This window comes from Hydra viridissima, unplaced genomic scaffold (genome assembly GCF_058129835.1).
Source record: "Hydra viridissima isolate aposymbiotic clone 2 unplaced genomic scaffold, HvirCarnegie_v1 scaffold_10, whole genome shotgun sequence".
NCBI lineage: Eukaryota > Metazoa > Cnidaria > Hydrozoa > Anthoathecata > Hydridae > Hydra > Hydra viridissima.
Window position 1 is genome coordinate 12,362,928 of NW_028324309.1, and position 25,786 is coordinate 12,388,713.

The 25,786-nt window shown below is 29.5% G+C and overlaps 1 protein-coding gene and 1 pseudogene across 1 annotated transcript; both read left to right on the forward strand.

Annotated features, from left to right (window-relative positions):
* The first annotated feature begins 2,657 nt into the window (after positions 1-2,657).
* Positions 2,658-23,548, forward strand: LOC145181195 (valine--tRNA ligase-like). The gene is made up of 26 exons (XM_090101291.1): positions 2,658-3,066; positions 4,402-4,477; positions 6,003-6,079; positions 6,320-6,343; positions 6,859-6,986; positions 7,276-7,642; positions 7,957-8,065; positions 8,392-8,480; positions 8,747-8,837; positions 14,006-14,148; positions 14,891-14,994; positions 15,140-15,221; positions 15,587-15,663; positions 16,558-16,819; positions 16,958-17,083; positions 17,188-17,440; positions 18,805-18,935; positions 19,039-19,194; positions 21,315-21,379; positions 21,624-21,756; positions 21,830-21,941; positions 22,060-22,144; positions 22,370-22,460; positions 22,777-22,890; positions 23,066-23,101; positions 23,204-23,548. The coding sequence occupies exons 1-26, from the start codon at positions 2,725-2,727 to the stop codon at positions 23,279-23,281; spliced, it is 3,351 nt and encodes a 1,116-aa protein (XP_089957417.1). The 5' UTR covers positions 2,658-2,724; the 3' UTR covers positions 23,282-23,548.
* On the forward strand, positions 9,938-12,245 carry LOC149883155 (uncharacterized; annotated as a pseudogene).
* Positions 23,549-25,786: the final 2,238 nt, after the last annotated feature.

Sequence of the window (25,786 nt, forward strand, 5' to 3'; positions counted from 1 at the left end):
AAAGTCATTCCACAACCGTCACCTCGTTAAAATGTTGGAGGCATACATTTAACAGAGCTTGGGTCTTGGCTTTCACAATAAACTTCCAATGAGTTTTTCGTAAAACGTACAAATCGCTCTTTTTAGTTTATTCAATCTAGTAAGATTTTGCAAGCCAAGCTTACAAAATTTTGCGAAAAGATATTTATTCAGAAATATGTTACACACTGCGACTAGTTTAGTCGCTAAAGAATTTCTGCAAAAGTTGACTATTTGAATTATCGTCAACTTCTCTAATTTAATCCAATCGAATTTTTAGTTTTGTAATTTTGAATTAAGTCTGTTGATCTCGCAGAATACCCAATAAACATTGTTTACATCTGCTCCTCGAATTATAAATAAAAGTCGAAGGATAATTGTATGTAACTGTATAGAAACTTTATTTAATATCAGAAGATCGTAAGTTATGGATTAAAAAATCTCATATTTACGAATAATAAACGAATTTGCGCTTAACGCTGGCCAGAAGATGGCAAGCTTAAGCTAGTGAAATATGGCGCACTGTGTCTATCTATTCACCTGCTGTTTTTAAATGTATATTTGTATCGTATATTTTGATAGTGACCAAGAAACGGAGATATTGTAAGTTGAACAAAAAAGCTTACCAGATAAGTTTGGAAAATTTAGGAAAATAGATACTACTTGATTTTAACATTAATTTCTCATTTGTCAAAAAAATTTTTTTTTGATCTTTTTAACTGGGTACAACTCAATCTTTAGAATTAAAATTCCATTTTTAAACAAAAAAATTTAAATATTTTTCACAAGTTGGAAAATGTCGTTAATTGTGTTTATGTAATAGAACAATCGATTTATTGAATAAAGAAATGTCCGTCTACTATTGAAGATGCATCTTGATTCAAACAACCTTGATTTTCAAAAGTTATTTTAATAAGCTGACAAGGTGTGCAAAGCCTGAATTGCAGTATTTTGGAGGTGAGCCTTTTTTAAACTTTGTACGAGGCTCTTAAATAATAAATTGCAGGCTCTTAACATTCTTGTAAAGTGATTTTTAAAAATTAAGCTATTAAATAAAAGTTCTAAAATGAGAATGGATGCAACCATTTGTTACACAAATAAGTCTTAAGTATAGGGTACTCATAAGACTAAGGAATTACAGCAGACGTCTTGGAGCGACATAATGGCAAATGCAAGTAAGTAGCGATTCAAAACAAAAAAAAAAAAAAAAAAAAAAATGCTGCTGATGATTGAAATGTCAAATTGTCCCTTTAAATTCACTTTAAAAGGTTGTGTAACATGAGTCTATTGAGCAACAAAATGTTGGATTGGATTTCAAAGCTTTTTGACAAAACGGTTGCTGGGAATTATAAGAGAACAATAAAACGAAAGGTCAGGAAATGAGATTGAATGATGTTTTGCATAAAAGTTATAACTTCTGTTGGCAATTGGCAAATAGGTTTATTTCGAACCCACATTTTTAATTTCGCAGATTTTTAACGGAAATTAATAACCAAAAGAGAAAAAACAACCTAATGATGCAAAGTTTTTTTTTTTTGCTATAAAAAGTTCCATTCAAGAGTGGCTGTGCTCGGAGCCCCGAATCATGTTTTAGAATGAAAGGGATTACTTTGATTCATCTCCCGCGGTTCAGGCCTGAAACGGTCCTGATGGTATTAACAAAACGTATTCACTCAAAGCGAATACGTTTTGTTGAGTCAGTTTCAGCCGAGCACCAAAGTTTCTGAGGTTACTTAGTAAAGGAGAATTCAAACTGAAAATTCTTCAAACAATTCCTTGTTTGTTTATACAGAAGCTAATCAGAATTGGTTATATTGGTTGTAAAAGATTTATAAATATTCTCTATTTCATCATTGACACAATTATTTTGGTTTATCATCAAAATATTTTTTCAGGTGTTTGGTAAATATTCTTCATGGAATTCATCTATCTGGCATCAATTAAAAAGCCACACTTGGCTAAATATATATTGTGTATTTCTTTACAGAGAGAAAGTTTTATTAGATTAATCTATCGTGGTTTTTTTAAATGAGTTTTTACTTTTTTATAAAGTTTCATATACAAGGTTTCACTGTGTTATTAATTTAAAAATAGTTTTAAAAATAATAGCTTAGAATTATTTAAGCATTGTTAATTATATTAAAATATGTTTTGATGCAACTGTGTCATGATGCAACTTAACGAGATAAGTGCTGAAAGATAATTATCTAATGGCCTCCGCAAGAGAAGTCAGAAAATCGACTTTGCGCGTCTTTTCATTTAGTAGTCCTTGATTCAAGCTAATATTTAAATGGAAGGAAGTTTGCGTGTGGCTTTTTTATGGTTTTTAAAAACCATAAGCTACTTAGAGAATGATATGTTGAGCCAATTCCTACTGTCAATCAAGTTGAAGGTGGCAGTTAAACATAGACAACCTTATTCAATTGTTTTGCCATCTCCCGGTATTATCGATATTAACTAAATTAAAATTTTTTTATAACATTTCTTTTATAAACTGACTTTCCAAAAAAAACATTTTTTCAATTGTATCTTTAAAGAATGAAAACAAGAAGTCTAACTTTTTTAAAACATTGTCACTAACAGTAAATTCTTTCTAAGAGAAAATTAAACTTTTTTATTTTTCCAACAAACAAGATTGGGTTTGCGCATTTACGCGGTACGGTAAGTGCAATATACTTCGAAACAACTTTTCAGAGACACACGTCAATGGTGATTCGTCTACTTAAGACTAGTCATATCTTCTTCCAAAAATTTTCGTTTCCCTTCTTCCCATTAGCAAAAAATTCAACTCAACTGAATTGTGTAAATAAATACCGTCAAAATTGTGATAATTCTTTTCTTAACTCGATAAGATACCTTCAACATCGATCTCTAGTAATCTTTAGACACAATTGCCAAATGGATGAAAATAAAACAGCATTAGTGGAAGAAAAGAAAGACGAAGATTCTGTTAAAACAGCCGCTCAACTGAAAAAAGATGCCAAAAAACTAGCAAAATTAGAGAAGTTTGCAAAAAAACAAGAATCAAAACCTAAACCTAAAGTAGAGGTACATGCTTTTTGAATGTTGATTGGATTTGAAACAGACATACACACACAATCACAGACACACACAGACACCCCACAAACTGTGTTGCTAAAACCAATAATTGTTATGTGCTGCTTTATTGAGAGTTATAGTTATTTATTAAACTCTTTTCCAAATTATGTGAAAAGCAATTATAATCACCTACTTAAGTCTACAATATTCTTAACTATTTTTTAACAAACAGTATGCTAAGAGTATATTTATAAGCATTTCTCTGGTCAAGTTAGGTCTGTTGAGGTCCAAAATTTAGATTTGATATGTGCAAGTATGAGTGAGAAAACCATAAAAAGGGAGTAAAGCATGTACTGGGGACTAAATCAAGATCACAAACCAAAATAGTTATTCACTTTCTGAGGTTGTCTTGAGGGTGTCATAAACCAGGTCAACTTTTGATACAATTTTTATTTGTAGTCAAAAGAATTCTATTCAGGTTGCATAATAGTTGCAGTCTCCCATTTTTTACTTACAATAGTGATTTACTAGCAATTTTGATGTTCTACACAATTCACTTTTTTCTTTTTAAGTTTTTTTCAAAGATTGAGTGATATTCAATTACTATGGTTTACATTATCCTGGCTTAATCATAGTAGTTGCAAAGCAGTATTGATAAAGACAATGATCTATTTTCATTTGTTTAATTTAAGCTAAATTTGTAGCAAACTATATATTTTACCATAAGTGTGGTGTTAGGTAATAATTGGGGCCATTACAGAAGTAAGGGCCCTAACTTCTTTAAAGGGAGTTTATCATGAGTGCTCTTATTTTTTTCCCAAAATTTGAGCCTTCACTAGCTGCAAATTTTACTTTATGATTTTTGTAATATGGCTTAACTCAATGTAAATGATAAGAATCATCTGTTTTTTTTAAACATTTTTATATAAAACTAAAAATTTTGGCTGTATATGTATTTACAAAATTCAAATAAAAAAAATAAGGGACAGTCTAACATGTATGGTCTGTTCCACTACAAGCTTAATAATATTTTGACTGACAACTAAAACTGGAGTCTGTCTTTCAAATTTTCTTTTTCATGCAGCAGTTACACTTTTCTAGATTTTAAAATACTGTTCCAGTTTCCTGATCCAAATCTTTTTTAAAAAATTGCTTTTTTACAATGTTTTAGATTTCAAGATTATAGAATCTGGTAAAAATGTAGCTCTACATTACCATAGATTTAGTTAATATAAAATATTTTCTTGTGTGTGTGAAAGTCAAAATCAACATTTACCTACAAGTATATATAGTTATATATAGTAGTATATGTTAAATATAGTTCTTTAAACTTTGTATATTCAGGAAAAATCAAAACCTAAGAAAGAAGCAAAAAAGTTAGTTACTTATGATATTTCAACTGAAGTTGGTAAGAAAAAAGGTAAGCAAAAATAATTTGCAGTTTCCTTCATGATGTCATCATTATAAGGCTGAAATCCTGTATATAAATTTTCTTTATCAAGCAGAATCATTATCCTTAATTAAATAATTTATTGTACATAGTTTGTAATATCATTTTCCTTTAAATAAAATGTAATGACTTTTATTGTAATTAAAGCACCACTTCCAAACATATGTGATTTTTAAACGCTTCACATATTTTTAATTGCTTTAAAGTGTCAGTTTATGAGACAAATTCTTGTTATATGAGGGAAGTTTTACTTTACACATTCAATTCAAAGAAATATGCAACTGAGGCTCATCAAATGCTCTCAGATATGTATGGTGAGGTAGCTATTAGTGAAAGAATGTGTCGTGAATGGTTTCAAAGCTTCAAGAATGGTGATTTCAAAATCAAAAAGTAGCATGGCAGTGGAAGGGAAAAAGTGTTTGAAGATGACGAGTTGACAACTTTACTTGAAGAAGACTCATGCCAAACCCAAAAAGAATTGGTGGAATCATCGCACAGGACTCAGTCAGCCATTTTCAAGCGCCTTAAAGCCCTGGGAATGGTTCAGAAGCAAGGAAATTGGGTGCTATGCAAGTTGAAGCTGAGGGATGTTGAACAACGTTTGTTTGCTTGTGAACAGCTGCTTTAAAGGCAATGACAGAAGGGATTTCTGCACCATGTTGTTGCTGGGGGCAAAAAATGGGGTCACGATAATTTTAAACGCAGAAAATCATGGGCTTGCCCAGTCATGCTTCCACATCAACAGCCAGACCCAATATTCATGGTACCAAGATTATGGTCTGTATTTGGTGTGACTATCTCGATTTTGTGTACTATGAGCTGCTAAAACTGAGTGAAACTATTATAGGCAATTGATATCAAACTCAATTGATATGTTTGAGATGGGCACTGAAGGAAAAATGGCTGCAATACAAGGAAAGGCATGACAAAGTGATTTTGCTGCATAACTATGCTCGCCCCCATGTTGTGTGGCTAGTGTAAACATACTTGGAAATGCTGAAATGGAAAGTTCTATCACACCTACCGTACTCTCCCTAAATTGCTCTATCTAATTACCACCTTTTCCAATGAATGGCGCACAGCCTAGCTGATCAGCATATTGGTTCTTACAATGGAGTGAAAAATTGAATTGATTTGTGGATCGCCTCAAAGAATGACAAGTTTTTTCAACATGAGATTTGTTTGCTGATGGATAGATCGGAAAAAGTAGTGGTCAGCAATGGACAATACCTTGAACTAAAAATATCTTATTAATTTTTGAAAATAAAGCCTTAAATTTTGAGAAAAAAAACACCCGAAGCAAAGTTATACACCTAATAAATTATTTTATAAATATTTTTGTAAATGTTTCAATTGATTTTATTTCTGTAAAGCTCAAAATGAGATTTAGAGATTTTGAGCTTTTAATTGATATGAATTAAGCTGTAAGTCTATAAGAATAATATTAGTGATATGCACATAACAAGTGACATGTGTGAGTAAATAATGTATTTAGATACAAGTGCTGTATTTCCTGATGCATACAGTCCATCTTATGTAGAAAGTGCTTGGTACCATTGGTGGGAGAAAAAGGTTATTGCATTCTTTTATTAAAGTTTGTAAATAAATTTAGTTATTTAAAAGGATATACAGCTTAAATATTTAAAATATGTTTTTTTTTTATTCAACAATATGAGGTAGTTTCACTAATAATAAGAGTGGTTGTAAATACCCATTCAAATGTGTAGTGTCTGTATTATATAAAATATAACATGCATATATATTTGTAATATTGTTGTTTATATGTATAAGTAACTTACACTTTTTTTTTAGGGTTTTTTCAAGCCTGAGTATGGAGTAAGTATTCTATCCAAGTGGAAAATTAAAACAGTCATTTTTTTTTTTAACATGGAAAAACAATAGGGTATAGTTAAAAATTACCAACATATGTCAAATTTTTAAATAAAAAAAAGAAGTTGCTAAATAAATTATCAATTCCTCATTTTTTTTCATAAAAAAAAACAACATATTTTTAAATGTTTTGTGTTTTATTTCTTACCTCCTTGATCCTGATTATCTAAACTAATAAAGATAGTTATAAATTAACTCAAAAATAAGTCATGAATTTAACTTGATGGTAAAGTCATAAATCAACTTGCTAATAAAAATACCAAACTTTACTTTCATCATTGCTAAGTGAATATTATAAGTCTCAAGCAAATGTTTTGGATTAGCTGTGTTAGTTGTAATAAAGTCTTGGTGAGTTATAATAAGTGAATTTATATATAAATATTATTGTAATATGATAACCTGTCTAATTTTTTTAATATTGTATAAAATTTTCTACATCATTTAATTTGATATTTCCATAGAGATTGTCTGTGCATGATGAAAATAACAAAGGAAAGTTTGTTATTGTGATTCCACCACCAAATGTTACTGGTAATCTTCATCTAGGACATGGACTAACTAATTCTATAGAAGATTGTATTACAAGATGGTATGATATTTTCGCTTAATGTTTTTGAATAAAATACTTAATATCTATCACAAAAGTATTAATCATGTTAAAAATATAATTAATGCTGTTTTTATTAATAGTCCTCTGGATACAGCATTATTAATAGTCCTCTATGGATATTTTGTGCACTGAATTGGCAGGACTATAAAATCATCATTTAATTTAATTTTAGACTCAAAAATTATATTTAACTTTATTATAAGCTTTCTTTTCTCCCTCCTTGAACTGAAAACAGATTGTTTTGATATGTTATTGAAATTCAAAATAGGCATAGAATGAATGGCCGAACAGTGTTATGGGTGCCAGGTTGTGATCATGCTGGTATTGCTACACAAGTTGTTGTTGAACGCAAGTTAAAGAAAGAGCAAAATATAAGCAGACATGATTTAGGAAGAGAAAAGTTTATAGAAAAAGTCTGGGAATGGAAAAATACTAAAGGGGATAGAATATACCATCAGATGCGTAAAATGGGTATTTCTGTAGACTGGGATCGAGCTAGTTTTACAATGGATGACAAATTATCTACTGCTGTTAAAGAGGCTTTTGTTCAGTTGCATGATAAAAAATTAATTTATAGATCTAATCGATTAGTGAATTGGTCATGTACCCTGAATTCAGCAATATCTGATATTGAAGTAAAGTATTGATTCTTTTAATAAAAATTTATTTATGTTAAATTTTTTTAAATTGTCTAAAGTTTTGATTTTTGATTTAAGCTTAGAATTGGTTTTTGTAATTAACTTTTCAAGTTAACTTTCTCAAAATCATAGATGTGGGGGCTAAAAATCATGTATGAGGGGGGAGGGGGCTAAAAGTTACTACTTTTACTAATTTTTTATCAACTATAAATCATTTTTAACCATGAAGTACATTTTTCTTGATTTTGCAATTTTTTATAGGTTTATGACTTTTACTTACTAGTTTTATGTTTTCTTAATTTTACTTGAAGGTGGATAAAAAAGAAATAAGCGGAAGAACATTATTAGATGTCCCAGGTTATGGTCAAAAAATTGAGTTTGGTGTTTTGGTTTACTTCATGTACACAATTGAAGACTCAGGTTATTGAAAAATGTTATGTTTAATTTTAGCTTGTGTTTAACCCTTTACGGCCTACCTTTTGAAATCTTTGAGTGAAAATTACAAAACAATTTTAAAACAAATATACATGCTATTTAACATTAAACCTCTATAACTTTTTAGGTAAATAATCAAACTTACTAAATCAATATAAATTGTTTTAAATAAGACATTACAATATAGTTTAAATAGCAAGTTAAACCACTGCTATCTATATGACTACTGTGGGTGCTAAAAGTTTAAAAAGTTTGTCATGTTTAGTTTTGATGTTTTTGTTGTGAGTGGTATTGAACTGTTTTTCTTTTAGATGAACTAATTACTGTGGCAACAACTCGTATTGAAACAATGTTAGGTGATACAGGTATTGCAGTGCATCCTAGTGATGAAAGATTTAAGGTACCTATTTATTTTTTCCTTTTTTTTTTTTCTTCTAATTTTTAACATTTTTAATTTAAAATCTAATTTTTTGCATTTTTCCATGTCATTGAATTAAGATTTGTTATATTAATGAAGTCATGTTTTCATTTATGAAAAGGTATTAATATAAATATTAATGTGTGCAAAAAATATTTTAGTATAAAGATATTTCTTATTGTCATCTTATTATTGCTATGATTGTTCAAATTGTGTAATTATCTTTAAAATCTTTTTATATTTTTAAGCACTTGATTGGGAAACACGCCCTGCATCCTTTCTGCCATCGGAAGTTACTTATTGTTGCTGATGATACTGTTGACCCTGCTTTCGGAACTGGTTTGTGTTAAATAGAATGAAATGGCTCTTTTAAGTACTAAGAAGAAATCTTGTTAACATATGATTTCTGTTGTAAATTAATGAAATACTTTATCATGGAATATTGATTAAAGGGTTTCAGCAATTTCAGGGATTCATCAATAGAATATGATCTGATTTGCAAAGATTCATCAATAGAATATGTTCTGATTTACAAAATGATCAGAACTATTGATGAATCCCTGAAATTGCTGAAACCCTTTAATCAATCAAAAACCTGATCAAAACAGAAAAGAAAAAGTTTAAAGTTTTAGATGAATAAATATTTATGATAAATATTTTCTAAAATTAATCAAACTATCCCTAGGAAATTTTAACTTTATTGAGAGAACAAAATATTTAAAATCAAACTGCAGCATTTTTAAGTTATTTAGCACTTCTAAATTTCTAAAGCCCAACCATAAGTCTTTATTGAGTTGTAATGTTGGTAAGTTTGGTGATAAATTAAAACAAATGTTTTTGGATTTTATGAGGTTTTAGTTGGCAATGATTGACAATGGCAGATGGAAAGATTCAAATATAGAAAAAAAGTCTTAAATATTACAGGCTTGTTGTACCACCTTATAGTGGAAAGATATATTGATAATTACTCTTTCTATGCTTTAACTGTATTTCAGAATGGAAATACAACTAATGAAAGTATTCATAAATTTACTTATAGATAAGCAAAATTGTATGGTTATAAATTATAAAATCAGGGTTGCCACCAAATCAGGGAAATCAGGGAAATCAGGGAAATTCAGGGAAATTTAGATACAATCAGGGAAAATCAGGGGGAAATAGTTGATTTTGGAAAAAATCAGGGAAAATCAGGGAACTTTTAATTTTTCTTTAATGATTTGAAATGTTTTCTAATAAAAATTTTCCTTTTCCAGCGTGCCAGGGTTAATGTTTAACATTTTTAAAGAAAATTAATCGCATTGCATTTACATTTGGTCTTTTTTTTAGAATAGTACAAATTTTTAAAATTTAAAATGACAACGTATTTCAAAGAAGAATGGTTGAGTGATCCTTTGTTTGAAAAATGGCTGGTAATAGGCAGTGATAAAAAGTCAGCCAAGTGCAAAATATGCCAAGTTGAATTTAATTTGTCAAATATGGGTAGAAGAGCTGTGATAAGTCACATGAATGGCAAAAAGTGCTTGCACTGTCTATGTCTAAAAAGCAAGCAATTCTTACAGTAGATCAATGTGATAAAAGTTGTGCAGAAATCTATTCTGTTTTAAATGCAGTACAGAATAATTTCTCATTGAATTCGTGTAATGAAAATGGGCTACTTTATCAGAAAATGTTCCCTGATAGCAATACTGCTAAATCTTATGAAATGGGTAGAACAAAACTTGGCTATATAATTAATTTTGGTCTTGGACCTTATTTTCACAGACTTCTAACTGAAAATATAAAAAAATCTCCTTATTATACTGTTTCATTTGATGAAAGCCTGAACGATTCTTTCCAAAATTGTCAATTGTATCTAAATATTTGGTTTTGGAGGAGCGATCTAAATCATGTTGAATCCAGATACTTTGACTCTAAATTTTTAGGTCACCCTACAGCAAAAAATTTACTTGAAAGTATTACTAGGTCTTTGTCAACAATTAATAGCATAAGTCTGACTCAACTAAGCATGGATGGTCCAAATGTGAACTGGTCTCTTCTTAATCTTCTTGAAACGCAGCGCGATCAACAAGAGCTCCCTAAACTTCTTAACATTGGGAGTTGTAACCTTCATGTAATACATGGGGCTCTCAAATCAGGTTTTCAATCTGCTGAATGGAATATAGGGAAGTTAATGAAAGCATCATACAACCTTTTTCATGATTCTCCAGCTAGAAGAGCTGATTATGTAACTGTTACTGAATGTGAGAGTTTTCCTTATGCATTTTGTTCAACACGCTGGGTTGAAGACCAAAAAGTTGCAGATAGACTTTGTTTAATTTGGGAGAATGTTAAAAAAATAACCAAGTATTGGGAGACTCTTCCTAAAAGTATGCAACCAAAATGCAAGAGCTATGACACAGTGTTAGGGGGAACAAAAGATGAGTTAACTTCGACTAAATTGAAGTTTTTTGGTTACATTGCAAGTTTTTTACAGAAAATCTTACTGAGATATCAAACTGATGCCCCAATGATTCCCTTTCTTTTCGAAGATTTGTTCTCAACTGTTAAAAGTTTAATGGGTTTAATTATAAAACAAGATATCCTTAGCAGCATCGTCAATGGCAGGCAACTTCAAAAATTTGATTTCACTAAACAGGAAAACTTTCTACCATTAAAATTAATGACAATTGGATTTGCTGCAGAAAAAGACATTATGGAATTGAGGAGAAAGGATGCGTTATCTGAGGATGTCATCAACAGATTCATGAAAGATTGTCGTCTCATTATCATTAGAATCTTGGAAAAAATATTTGAAAGAAGTTTGAATCGATTTTCTTTTCTGGAAGCAACTGGTTGCATCAGTCCAGCGTCAATTCTTTCTAAACAAAAAGCTGATCTTCTTCATCAGATGAAATCTGTACACATCTAATTCTTTCTTGCTCACATATTACTTCAAATGAATGTGATCAAGCTTTCATACAATTTTCAAAGTTGTTAGAGGAAAGTTCATCTACTCTTTTACCAGCATTTAAAAATTTTCACGCCGGAAATCGTTTAGACAAGTTTTATTTTGAAACCATTAAAGTTGGTGTAGATTACAAGGTTTTGTCAAAAGTTTTGATATTTATTTTTACTTTATGTCATGGGCAAGCATCAATTGAGAGAGGTTTCAGCATTAACAGTAATATGCTCAGTGAAAACATGAAAGAAAAGTCACTTATATCTCGTCGCACTATCAAAGATTTTATGGTGTCAAACAAATTGAAGGCTCACGAAATAGAAATAAACAATGAAATGATAAAGGCTGTTCGTAATGCCTCGTTACAATATAAAAATTATTTGGAGGAAAATAGAAAACTCCAAGCAAAAGAAAAAGAAAATAGCGTGATAATGCTTTTAAATCAGGAAATATTGGAACTTAAGGAAAAGCACAAAGTGTTGAACGAAGTTAATAAAACATACAATGAGGAATTTATTACATTCACCAAGGAAGCTGGCAGACAGCAGGATATGTCTCAAATGAAGCTTCTTCTTACAAAAGGCAATGATCGTAAGCGAAAAAGTGAGGAACACGAAAAAGAAATAAAGATGCTTGAAGAGGCATTAGTTATACTGCATAAGAAAAAAAAAGAAGTCAATATTAAATAATTGTGTTTTTCTAACATAAAATTGGTTGATCTTTATTTCAAACATTTCAGTATTTACCAATATTACTTTTTTAGCTTACTCATTTCGTTTTTGTTAGTTTTTTTAATTATTATAACTTGTTGTATTTACTCTTGATTTTTTAATACATTGTTCGTTATTAAAAACATTTCCAATCTTAATTGTTACCCTAGATAAGTCTGACAGATTTTCAATGCCCATCGAACATATCCGTTTTAAATATACCCTGATTCAGCCCTTGGTGGGAGGGCAATAAGATAGGTCACAAAATCCTGATAAGTCAAACATTTTTAAAAATTCAACGTTTCAAAAATATAAAATATACACCTTCAGAGTTCAAGTTGATGGGATTCTACTGTAGTTTTTATATTTTTTTCAAAGAGCAATTTCATGTGTTGATTGAAGTATTTGATTATTCGTTTTAGTTTTCAAACAAATTGATTGGTTCATTACTTATTGGGGGATTATGGTATCTGTTTTTTTAGAGATAAAATGGAGAAGTTTGGTTTGGAAATTAAGTTTGGGTGTTTGAATGCTGGAAATATCAGGGGGAGATAAGCAAAATTTTAGCGAAAAATCAGGGAGAAAAAAGCAAAATTTTAGCAAAAAATCAGGGAAAATCAGGGAGAAAAAAGCAAAATTTTAGCGAAAAAATCAGGGAAAATCAGGGAATTTCGTTCTTTAATAACGGTGGCAACCCTGAAAATTAGTAACCTCAAATTTTATGTAAAAATAGATGACACATACTTAATTTGCTACTCATTTGAATCAAAATTAATCAAGATTATTTTAAAATACAGACAGATTATGAAGTAATCAGGGGAAAACAGAAAGTTAGATCGAGCATAAAATAATGATAAACTAATGAAAGTATTCATAAATTTACTTGTAGATAAGCAAACTTTAATTCAGAGCTAAAATGAATAAAATCTTGATTAATACATTTTGAAATTCCTTTAATATTTCCCTATAAGTTATGTTAGGAGCGCTAAACAGTATTTTAATCCAGTTATTACCAGTTGCTCCTGGCAATGAATATTTTTTTGAATGATTGCATCTTAATGAAATAGCTGTCATCTTTTGTTAAATATGGAAAATCTGCAGCTTAACAATATTAACACAATAATTAACATCACTAATATAATGAACAAATAAATTAGCTAAAATGAAGTAAAACAGTGAAGTAACATAATTAACAAAGAACATAGTTAATAGGATTTGGACTTAAAGACACACTCACAACAGACACAGCTCACTGTCCTGCTGGATAAAGCTTCTATGAATTACAGAGTTTTCATTCATAAAGGAGTAGTAATCCACTTTCTTTAAACATCAAGGCTTATGAAATTTTCTCATAGATTCAAAAATGCTTTTCCTACCTAAACATAGAATTATGTCTCCTTTTCTTTAATCACATTTTCTTTAATATAACAATGTAGATAGCACCACTCTGGTTATGGTATAAGAATGGGTAAAGCCATGCTGATTTTCTGTTATTGTAGGCGTTGGAATGCACTCACTATATTCATTTCGTTTAATAATAGTATTGACAATAAATATAGTATATAACAAATATTAAATGTTAAAATACTTAAGTCTTAACAATTATAAAAAGAACTGTTGTAATTATAAAACTATAAAATTAAATTATAAAACTCAGAAATTTTTTGCTCATTGCTTTATTTGTCAATGCTTTATTGTTCAATAGTATAATCTATTGTTCAATAGTATAATTTATTGTTCAATAGTATAGTTTAAGGCAAAGTTTTGAACTTTTATTCCAAGTCATACTTTTATTTTAAAAGACTCATTGTTGATCTTATGAAATATATTTAATTGTAATTTTTTAAAATTTCCTACAGGTGCTGTAAAAGTAACTCCTGCTCATGATCATAATGACTACGAGATTGGCAAAAGACATAACCTTCCATTTATAACAATTATTGATGAATCTGGTCTTATTAAAGATGTCGATGATTTTAAGAATGAGTACAAATCATTTATTGTGAGTTTTTTTCTTAATGGTTAATCTACAATACACAGTTGTTAGTTTTAGAACTCTTACAGCTCATGAAGCGTAAAACATTTGTTTGGAATATTTTGTTGGAATATTTTGTTGAAATATTTTTAGCTGATGGAGGTGGCATACCTCAATTTAAAAATAAGTTCATGATTAGAATTTTAAAATATGTGCTAAAACTCAAAATTGTGTCCAGGATTTCAAAGTGAAGGTTTTTTTTTTTTCATTTCTTGAAAATGGAGAAAATTTAAATGAAAAGCAAATAACTGAAAGTTCCTTTGAGTCAACCAAAAAAATCTGAATGAATAATTTTTAAAATCTTTATCTGTCAATTTAGTGAATATGTTAAAGTAAACTCTCCATCAAATTTTGTAATCCTTGGAAAATTCTCTGGCTGGGAATTTGCAACTATATGTGATCTATTCCGACGTGACTTAATGTACTAGAATAGAAAAGGGAAAAAAGAGTTGTAACTCTTGGGAAATTTTTTGAAAGCTCCCAAGAAATGTCTAAATGGTAGAGAAAAGAAAGTGGAAAAAGTAGCTTAAGGATCTTATAAACCACATGTTAAAACAGTTTTTTCTTTTTATAAACTTTGAGCAGAGATTTTAATTTACGACAATGGTGTTGTTTTTCTTTAGTTTTAACTACAATCTGAGTTGGTGTTTTTTTTTTTTTTTTGTGTTCTTTTTACTTAGAAATTATAGTCAGTACATTATTCATTTAGAAAATGAAAAGATTTGTCGCAAGATATGAAGTTTTAAATGCACTAAAATCAATCAACATGTATTTAAAAACTGAAGATAATGCAATGGTTATCCCAATGTGCAGGTAAAGAGTTTTCAGTTCATTAAATGTTTTTCTGTTTATTTTTTTTTTTTATTAGTTTAATGTTACCAATCATTGATTGCCGATTAATTGTAATTAAATAAAGATATATTTTTGCTGTTACTTTATTGAAATGATGAATATTTAGTCGGTCAAAGGATATTGTTGAACCACTTTTAAAACCTCAATGGTATGTAGATTGCAAAGAAATGGCTGGAAAGGCAGTTCAGGTATTTTTTAATATTTGCTGTGATCATTTAAAATTAGCAAGCAAATATAATGTAAAATTAATGTTTGAAAAGCCATGACTTTTGAATATTTTGTGCTCAGTTTATTATTAACTATCAAAAGTGTTTATGGAATATTTAGCTATTTTTGTTTGATTGACTTTTATTTCTAAAACAGCTTGTAGTTAAAGTGGTGCTGAAGTTATTAAAAAATCACTTTTTTTGGTTTGGTTTGGATATTATTCCTTTTTCTTTTGATGGCTTTAGGTCATTTAGTTTTGTTTTTTGTCTCAAACTTTTTGATTTGAGGTATTTAATTGGGTTAAGGTCTAGAGAATTGAGTCATTCAAGAACTTCTTTTTTGTTAGGCTGTAAGGAATGGTGATTTAAAAATTATCCCTCAGATGCATGAAAAAACATGGTACCAATGGATGGAAAACTGCAGGTATATATATTTTTTAAACATGATTATTTAGTCTATTTCACTTAATTTAACAGAATTGCTATATCTATGGTATATTTATGTGGAACACTGGTCAACACAGTTTCTTTCAATTATGTTAATGTCATGTTATGATTTTTTCACACAAATTACAAGTATGTGACTGGTTTTGCCATTTTGGCACTAGTTTTTTAAATAAAATGAATCCCTTAGTGAAAAAAAAAAAAAAAAGTTTACTCTTATACTATATGTTGGTACATGATTCATTAATAACATGAAAATTTAAATAAAATTATTAAAAAATCAGAAATAGTAATAAAAAAATACTACAAAAAAACTTATAGTTATTTTATTCACTATGTAAAGAAAAGTTAATTGAACCTCTTTATGTAATTGCAACTAATTGCTCATTAACTATGTTTGCTGCATGTAAATTCACATTTTCCCTTTGAGACTGTCACACTTATGATGATTTTACTTGGTCAAGCCCATAAAAAAACAGAGCTAGAGTATTGTATCCACTTTGATGTAAGAAGTATTAAAGGGTAATATATAAACTTCAAAATACAAAAAACTAGAGCTTCTTAAAAACTTAGGTTTTTGATGAATTCAGCTCTTAAACACACAAAATTGGAACAAACAATTTTATAAGTGAAGTTTTTTGTCGTTCTGTTTAAAACAAATGTCTTTTTCTAAAAAATTTAAAAGAAGAATTAATGTAAAAAATGATTTCATTTCAATAGTTTAAGGGCTTTACTTGTTGTGTTTGATTATTGTTTTTTTAATAATGTGTTTAAATATTTTCTGGCAAATTATACATGAGAAAAAATATAAAAATACAACAAAAGTTTACACATAAACTTTCAAGACTTCAATTTGGTTTTAATATTTTTATAGAGATTGGTGTATTTCTCGGCAATTATGGTGGGGTCATCGAATACCTGCATATTTTGTCACTATTGAAGGAGAACCTTCTGGTCCTGCCGAATCAAATGAATACTGGGTGAGTGGGCGATCTGAGGAAGAAGCTCTTGAAAAAGCAGTTCAAAGGTTCAATGTATCAAAGGAGAAGATCTGTTTGCAACAAGATGAGGACGTTCTAGATACATGGTTTTCATCTGCACTTTTTCCTTTCTCTGTATTTGGTTGGCCAGAACAAGTAACTATTTTTAATTTTTTTAATGTTTATGGTTATGCAAAATATAGTTAGTAATAATCTTAGTTAACAGCAAGTTTAATGGATATTTCTCAGTTTGAAAAATTACCAGAAAAAATACTCTTTTGTGTATTATTTTAGACGGCTGATCTTAAAACTTTCTATCCCACAACTTTATTGGAAACAGGTCATGATATCTTGTTTTTCTGGGTGGCACGTATGGTTATGTTTGGAACAGAATTAACTGGAGAACTTCCATTTAAAGAAGTAAATATGTTGCTTTTACTGTAACTTACAAAAATTTTGTAATTTTTTTGTTTGTCATGTTATGACTAGTGCTGATTTTATTATCAGGTAGCTTAAAATTTAAGGTATATTTGCATGCTATGGTACGCGATGCCTATGGCCGTAAGATGAGCAAATCATTAGGAAACATCATCGACCCTTTAGATGTCATCACAGGGATATCATTACAGGACTTGATATCTCGACTAGATGAATACAATCTGGATCCAAAGGAACTTGAAAAAGCTAAGAAAGGCCAAAAAGAGATGTTCCCCAATGGGATACCTGAATGTGGAACTGACGCACTACGATTTGCACTCTGTGCATATACAGCACAAGGTTTGGTTTTTGAGTTGTTTATTTAAATGCTCAATTGATCATGTGATAAACCTTTTAACTATGTATTTCCTATGGCTACTCAAGAGATTAGAGGTTGACAAATTATTTTTATGTCTGATATATTGATCTATTCTAAGCATTTAAGTCAACTATTTTAGTCTTAGCCCCATATAAATCCATAAAATGCAGGATAAATGTAGATTTATAGCTGATAGTCTTGTTAAAATATAGATCTTTTTAAAGCATTTGGGATTTTATGATCTTTTTTTTTTTAAGAAAAATACAATCGTTTTTTTTGTTTAAATTTTGCATAAAAAAATACCTATCTTTGTTTACATAAATTATACAATATATTGATAAAAAATTTTAAAAAAATCAAAAGTACCTTTTTTTTTTTAAGTAAATAAAAGTGTCTTCTGAAAAAGAAAAAGTTCAAAAATAAAAATGTGTGTAAATTTTGTGAAGAAAATTTTTCTAGTTAAAAATCGTTTATGTGCAAACATTTTTAAAAGAAAAATACAAAAAAAAAAACACTGCTAATAGCATAATCAATTGTTATGAAGCCGGATTAAGCACAGAAAAAAGTTCATAAAGAAAAGGCATCAGGATAACAGAAACATAAATAATATTTCAAGAACAATCCAAAGACAATATTAAGAAAAGGAAAAAGTTCAAACTATCATATTATTTCAGTTATGTACTTACACTCATAGTTTCTTGAAAATTAAATGAGGAATAAAATACTGACTTCATTAAATTAAAAAGATCTGAGCTTCAGAGAGCTGTTATTATTTTTATATATACAAGTATTTTTCAAATTAACAACAGTATTTTGTTAAATATCATTTTCATTTTTGGCTTCTCTAACATTTTAAATATTAGTTTATAATTAAATAAATTCTTAAAGTAAACTATTAATGTTTTTGGAACTAATTTATGAGTAGTATGCAATCAAGCAAATTATCCAAAAACTTGCACAAGATTTCTGTGTTTATTTAAAGGGTCTAGTCTATGATGGAAATAGGGAAGCTGAAAAAATTTTAAAATTAGTTGGTAAAATCAAGTATTGTTTTAAAAAAAATGCTTTTAAAGTTTGTAGAGAGCTTTGTTACTTTATCAAAAAAAGATTAGATAATGCCCGTGAAAACCAGAAAAAAAAGAATATGAATTTTGTTACATTTTTTTCCAATTATTTTTACTTTTAAAACATTTTAGGTATTTTTTTTTTTTGATTCCCAAGTTTCATTTTTCACATGCAAAACAATGCTTCATAGATTTCATGAGTACCAAACTAGCATATGAACATGATTTGTCATGAAGTATAGAGAAAAACTGATAGAGTTATAACTTTGTTTGGATTGTAGGACGAGATATCAACTTAGATGTGTTGCGTATTCAAGGTTATCGTCATTTCTGTAACAAATTGTGGAATGCCACTAAATTTGCTATGAAAAATTTCACTCCTGAGTTTTCTCCCAAAGAAAATCAATTAGAGGTGTGTACAATGAGATTATTCCACTAAATCTTAATTCAATTTTTAGTCATTCAATTTTTAGTCTTAGTATTTATAAAGTTTTTCTCCTAATTACTTTTGATAGCCTTATGGTTGTGAATCTGCAATGGATAAGTGGATATTAAGTCGACTCGCTGCTGCTGCAAATACATCAAATGAAGGGTTCAAAACTTACGATTTCCCAAAATGCACCACTGCCCTTTACAACTTCTGGCTTTACGATCTGTGTGATCTCTATCTGGTAAAATGACGTTTTTTAAAATCTCTATCTGGTGTTGTTTGAAATCTCTATCTAGTGTTGCTTGAAATCTCTATGGTTGCATTAAAATTTGTGTTTTTCTCTTTGTTTTGACCAAAAGATTTCAGTGACCATTATTTATTAAACTCAAAGTTTTGTTTTGCTTTTAAAGTTAAAGTGCTTTTTTTTTTTTTTTTTTTTATTAACCCCTTTCTGCATACTGTATCATATATGATACAGTTTATAAATTGTGCATTTCTGGATGAATACGCTGAGATTTTTAACAGGAAATGGGATTATTTTAAGCCTACTATATTTAGGTGAGTGTGGGCACCGCACTTAGGTTGTTTTTGCAACTTTTACTTTAACTTTTATTCCTTGTGTTATCAAAATGGCATCCGGCAGCAAATCAACTAATTCTTGTTAGCACATCGTTTTGTCGAGCAAGATTTCTTTTAATCATAAACTCAAAAAAATTTCCAAAGTTTCTTATACATATTGGTAGTCCTCTTGTGTATTTGTTAACTTATTTTTATGAACTGTCATATCTCCATGACTTTTTTTTAACTGTATCAGAAATGATACATTATGCATCTAAGGAAAAAAATTTGTAATTTTATATTTTTGTGACAACAGCGCTGCTGACAAAGACGATAAACTTTTCAAGATCCGCCCTCTTATAAACAAAATAAATGAACAGCTGAACAGTATTCCAATAGAAGAAAGTTTGGGGGTTGATGAGCAGATTGTTCCGTTCAAAGGGAGATATTCAATCAAACAATACAACCCTAAAAAACCGCACAAATGGGGATTTAAAGTTTTTGTCCTGAGTGGTGTCTCTGGCTTCAGCTATAATTTTAAGTTTACTGTGGAGGAGGTGACAACATTTGTCTTGAGAATGAACCAGACCTTGGGGTAAGTAGTAACGTTGTCATGCGTCTTGCCCGAATCTTGCCAGATGACGTTAATCATAAATTGTATGTTGACAATTGGTTCAACAGCATTGGTTTGAATGTTTATATGTTCAAGAGGGGAATTCAAATGGTTGGAGCTGCACGTAGGAACCGTGTTGGAAATTGCCCAGTCTTGTCATATAAGGAAATGAAGCAAAAGGGTTGCGGGACATTTACCGAACATGTTACCAAGGTTGACGGTTGACAAAGTTGATGTATCAATAGTTTCCTGGTTTGATAACAAAGTTGTAACCTTGCTGTCCAATTTTATTGGAAGTAAACCTTCAATCGAAGTTAAAAGATTTTCAAAAAAAGATACGTGCCATATCAACATTTCCTGTCCGGGAATTGTCACTATCTCCAACAAGCACATGGGCGGAGTTGACTTGCTTGATTCTCTACTTGGCTATTACAGGAACAAGATTCGGTCGAAAAAGTGGTATCATTGGATTTTTTTCCACTTGCTTGATGTGTCCGTAATCAATGCCTGGATTCTGTGGCAGAAGCGTAATTCGTTAACTCCACTTGTCAGATTCAAATTGGCGGTAGCAGATTTGTTGTTAATGTACAATGTGTCACTTAAACGAAAAGCCGGTTGTCCATCACTTGCTGACATCACGCCTCGTGTCGGTCCAAAAATTGACATTCCCCATGAAGCGATTCGGTTTGATCAAGTTGGACTTTGGCCCATATTGAATGAAAAGCGGGCTCGTTGCAAATATGACAAGTGTTCCGCCTTGACATATTCATTTTGTGAAAAGTGTGAAACTGTGATGTGTATAAATAAGGACCGCAAGTGTTTTAAAGATTTCCATCATTAAACTTTTTATTTTTAATGATATCTTTATTGAGTGTATATAACTATCAAGCTCATATTCCAAGATAAACACTCTGTTTAACAACAAACATTAGTCTATAATTTCTTCATAAAGTTCCACTACTGCATGATGTATCATATATGATACAAATAAATATTTTGCAATTTATTTACCTTAAAATAGTTTGTTTTTTTTTTTTTGTTTTTTTTTTTTGATGTTAGGCCATTGAATGCTTTTAAAATCATTAGTTTAGTTCAATATAAAAAAGTTATGCAAAAAGGGGTTAAAATGAAAATTTCAAAGCCGTTTTTTTCTGTTGATAAAAACTTTAAAACTTATTTTTTATTTGTAGGAAACATTGAAACCTATTTTTTATGGCAATGATGAAGCTCAGAAAGTTTGTGCTCAAAATGTGTTGTATCCTTTTGATAAAAGTTTGTTTTTTTTCCAATTTAAAAAACTTTCAAACTTAACACGCTTTATGCGCTTTTGTCTTTACTATGCGCTTATTCTTTTTTTAATAAAAAATTAGTTTTTTTCTTATCATTATTTTTTTTTGTTTTTGTTTTAATGGTTTTCTCTGGTGTAAACGTGACGTAGTACATATATGTAGTGTGAAAATCAATTTAGGTTGTTAATTTATTTTTTAACCGACTGTTAGATATAAGTGCTTAGATAATGGTTTGCGTTTGTTAAGTCCGTTTATGCCGTATCTTACTGAGGAATTGTACCAAAGGCTACCTCATCAGAAAGGTTCTCCAGAGTCTGTTTGTGTCGCACCGTACCCAACAGAGGTAAATGTTTTAGTTCAAAGGTAAACGTTTCAAAATTCAAAAATGCTTTTTAATTTAAGATCTTTGTTTTTAGTTACCTTGGACAGATATTGAGATCGAGAATGAAGTTGATAGGATGATGGAAGTCGTGAAGACAATTAGATCAATGAAAGAAGAGTATGTAAATACTAAAGCAAAGCCAATTGGTAACCAATAAAATTTTTTATTAAACTATTTCCTACCTTTCGTTCTAGATAATTGCAATTAAAGTATATTTAACTTCTAAAGGATATGTTTCGATTTCAATAATGACTCTTATCTTAGTGTATCTTAAACCGTACCACGAAGAAACCAATGTTGTGCTTTCAAAACTCAAGGGCGTCATTGCAATTCTATCGAACTCAAACGAGTGAGTTCCATATAATTATTAAATAACAAATGTTTTTTGTTTTTGTTTTTTAATTTTTTTTTCTTAAAGTTTTAAAAAGAACAAAAGAAATAGAGAAGAGTTTTGAAATCTTATAGTGAACCATTACAATTTTTTGTCATAATTGTTGCGTAGTTATCAATGTGGTTGAATGGTTATATTGTTTTAAAAATCAGTCTGGGTAATATAAGCTCTGTAAACTTTTAGAGTTCATATTTTAAATAACGATGAAGAGTCCCCAGGAGGCTGTGCAGTGCAGTTGATCGGAGATCGTTGTGAAGTGCAGTTGCTTTTAAAGGTTTTTCTTTCCGGATTTTTCTTTCTTTTTGTTTTGTTGCTTGAGTATTTAATAGTAAACATTTGATAATAAATATTTGAAAACTTAAAACTTCTTTAAAAATAATTTTTTTTAAAAATATATATTTGGGCTTTTTTTTATTTGTTACTTTAACATGTAGTTTTATGTTCAGGGTATCCTTGATTTTAACATGTAGTTTTATGTTCAGGGTATCCTTGATTTTAACATGTAGTTTTATGTTCAGGGTATCCTTGATTTTAACATGTAGTTTTATGTTAGGGGTATCCTTTATTTTAACATGTAGTTTTATGTTCAGGGTATCCTTGATTTTAAAAAAGAAGTTGAAAAAATGAAAAGTAAACAAGAGAAAACCGAACAACAACTTAAAAAACTAATCGAAAGTATACAAGTTGATGACTATGCGATCAAGGTATATTGTTTCTCAGATCACGAGTGGTTTTAGTTTCTTAGGGTTTAATCTTAAATCATTCTTATGGATTAGCCTTAGATGATTTTTTGAAATTAGATCTAAGATTATTTTGAATGATCATTTGAGAGCGAGGGAAAAATGACGTAAAATGTTAAATTTCGTTCAACTGTCTTAGGTTCCTGAGAAAATTCAGCAGCAAAATACCGAAAAGGTATGCAAGTTATTGCACTTTTTACCGGATTCTTTTTTGGTGCTATCTGTAGGTCTTAGTTACCGACAGTTGATGAATAATTTCCGATTTATTTGCTTTTAGATCGCACAACTGACAGCAGAAATAGAGAAACTAAAAGTTGCTCTTGTTAATTTTACTAAAGAAGTTGGAGCAGAGTAGCTTTATGCACCTGATTTAGTTAGCTAGTTTTTTTTTGAAATTGGGAAAGAAAAATAGACTTATGGTGGGATTATTTTTAATGTCACGTCGATATTTTTTTATTCAATTTTTTTTTTGCTGGTGACAACATACTTTGGAGATAAAACTTCTATCATGGCGTGTGTGAGTATCGATATACTCTTTTTTGTATTAGTAATTTATTGTTGGGGTGTTTTCACAAAAATAACTTTAGCTGTTCTTTTTGATAAAAACTTCGGGTTAGAAAAAGAGGATTTTATGTGGTATATCAAATTATAAACGAAGATAAATTACGCCTTTTTGAGATTGTGGGGAAAAAAGGAGCTTTGAACAATGTTAATATTGTTACTAAGTTATTGATGACTATTTTCTACCTATGAAGCCTATGGACTAATAATTCCTTGTGAACATTGAGCATGGAGCTTGATCTATATATAAATTTTACTGCCTTATTATTGCATACAGGTGGGCGCAAAAGAAACGGAGGGGTTTGAGGAATCTACTATCTTTTACATTTAAAGTTGATTTTATTATTCTGTTTTAAATTAATGTGTAAAATATGAAAATTTTATCTCAGCGCGATAAAGAAGATCTTTTTAGTGGTTTTCATTTTGAGCTTCGTTGTGCTCTTTTTAAAGCATTTTCTAAAACTTAATCTAAATTATTGAGTTTAAGTATGGACTCGGGTTTTTTCATGCAAACACTTTTTTAAAATATTTCTAAAGAAAAAATGTGGTACAGCTAAATCTGGAGGAGCGTGATGGCCAGTTAAAGTTACCCCTTGAAATTATGCGTTCATCAAAAACATTCCGTCACAATACCATTGTTTCTCTTGATGCATGGCTCCATCTTGTTTTAACAATTGCTGTGGGTGGTTTATCAGAGACAGTCTCAAAAAATTATCGAATGCTTGATAACGAGCACATTTTGTAATAACTGCAACACCCGCTTCATTCTCAAAAACATAAGGACCGATTATTCTTTCAGACAATACTTCATACTAAATCGTACACTTTTTAGGGTACAATTGACGCACAAGAGTTCCTGGGATTCTCAGCTCTCCATGTTCTACAGTTTTGTTTATTGACAGCCGTTTAATAAAAAAATGTGTTTCATCGCATACGATGTTGCATAGAATATAAGGATTTTCTTCGGCTTTTCCCTGAAAAGTAATCGGTTCTGTAATTTTGATAATGGTATTAAATAATATTAGATATTTACTATATTGAAATTTCCAAGTTTAGCCGCTGCCAGTAATTTGTTGCTTTTAATCTTTTGACAAGTTGTAAGTAGTTAAGAAAAAGTTGCAGCGTAGCTAAAATTTGTTGCGTATAATAAAGTTGCGCTGAACGTCTACGTGCTAAAAATGCTGGATTATCCTGTATACTCTCTTGTATACCGTTGCACACTTTCTTCATTCTGAGCAGTTTTTGGCCTTTTAGTTCGAGGGGAATCATCAAGCGAGTGTTGTCGAAAACGTACAATTAATGGGTGATTTACAATAGTTCGATAATTTTTATTCATTGTTCCACAGTTGCATCTGCTCGCTTTAATTTTAATGTTTTATCTACACTATTCTATAAGAAACTAGTTAAAATAAAATTCTCCAAGTTTTAAATTAAAAAAGTTAATTAAAAATTAGATTTAATTACGTTAATGTAAGAATTTATACATACATATATATATATATATATATATATATATATATATATATATATATATATATATATATAGTATTGTAGAAATATTATAATATTTCCAGTAAGAGTGCTCAATACAGCGTAGTATAAGTAGAGCGAATATATTATTATTATTATTATTATTATTATTATTATTATTATTATTATTACTATTATCATTATTATTATTGTTATTATTATTATTGTTGTTATTATTGTTGTTGTTGTTGTTGTTAGTATTATTAGGGAGTTTTGTCACGTGACATTTTATCGCGGAAAAAAATATACCGAACGTTTTTGAAAAACTTCGTCCAAAAAACGCAACAAATGATTTTATGTAGGTGTCGAAGAATGAAAACCCACCCATGAAAATAAATAGTATATATGTATATACAGATGTTATTTTTTTTAGAAAAGGTTGCACTACAATAATTTTTTGGAAACATCGTTTTGCTTTAGAATTGATAAAGTTATTTAACTTTAAATGTTTCAGTTTTGTTTATATACAAGTAAATTAAGCTAATTCTTTCGTCCCCACATAAAAATAGATTCTGCAACTATTTATTTATTATGTCAATCAGTTTGTTTGTTTGTTTTTGGCGGTCTAATAGGGTGGGTTTTTTGTTTTCTAAGTGGAAATTTTATAAATTTCCCCCGTCTTTAGATATTTATTGTTAACGCAACTTTTTACGCAAGAAAAAAAAAATAAAGTTTTTTTTTTTCGCCAAAAGTTTAACGAGAAACTTTAAGGAAATATTTCATAAAATGTATATGAATTGAAAATATTAAAACACGAATATCTTTGGAA

What these genes read in the sequence shown, in the direction of transcription:
- LOC145181195 (XM_090101291.1), top strand. Translation starts at nt 2,725, where the DNA reads ATGGTGATTCGTCTACTTAAGACTAGTCATATCTTCTTCCAAAAATTT. An exon ending in TGACCCTGCTTTCGGAACTG is followed by an intron (nt 8,838 to 14,005) that starts GTTTGTGTTAAA and finishes AATTTCCTACAG; the next exon opens with GTGCTGTAAAAGTAACTCCT. An exon ending in TATTTGGTTGGCCAGAACAA is followed by an intron (nt 16,820 to 16,957) that starts GTAACTATTTTT and finishes GTATTATTTTAG; the next exon opens with ACGGCTGATCTTAAAACTTT.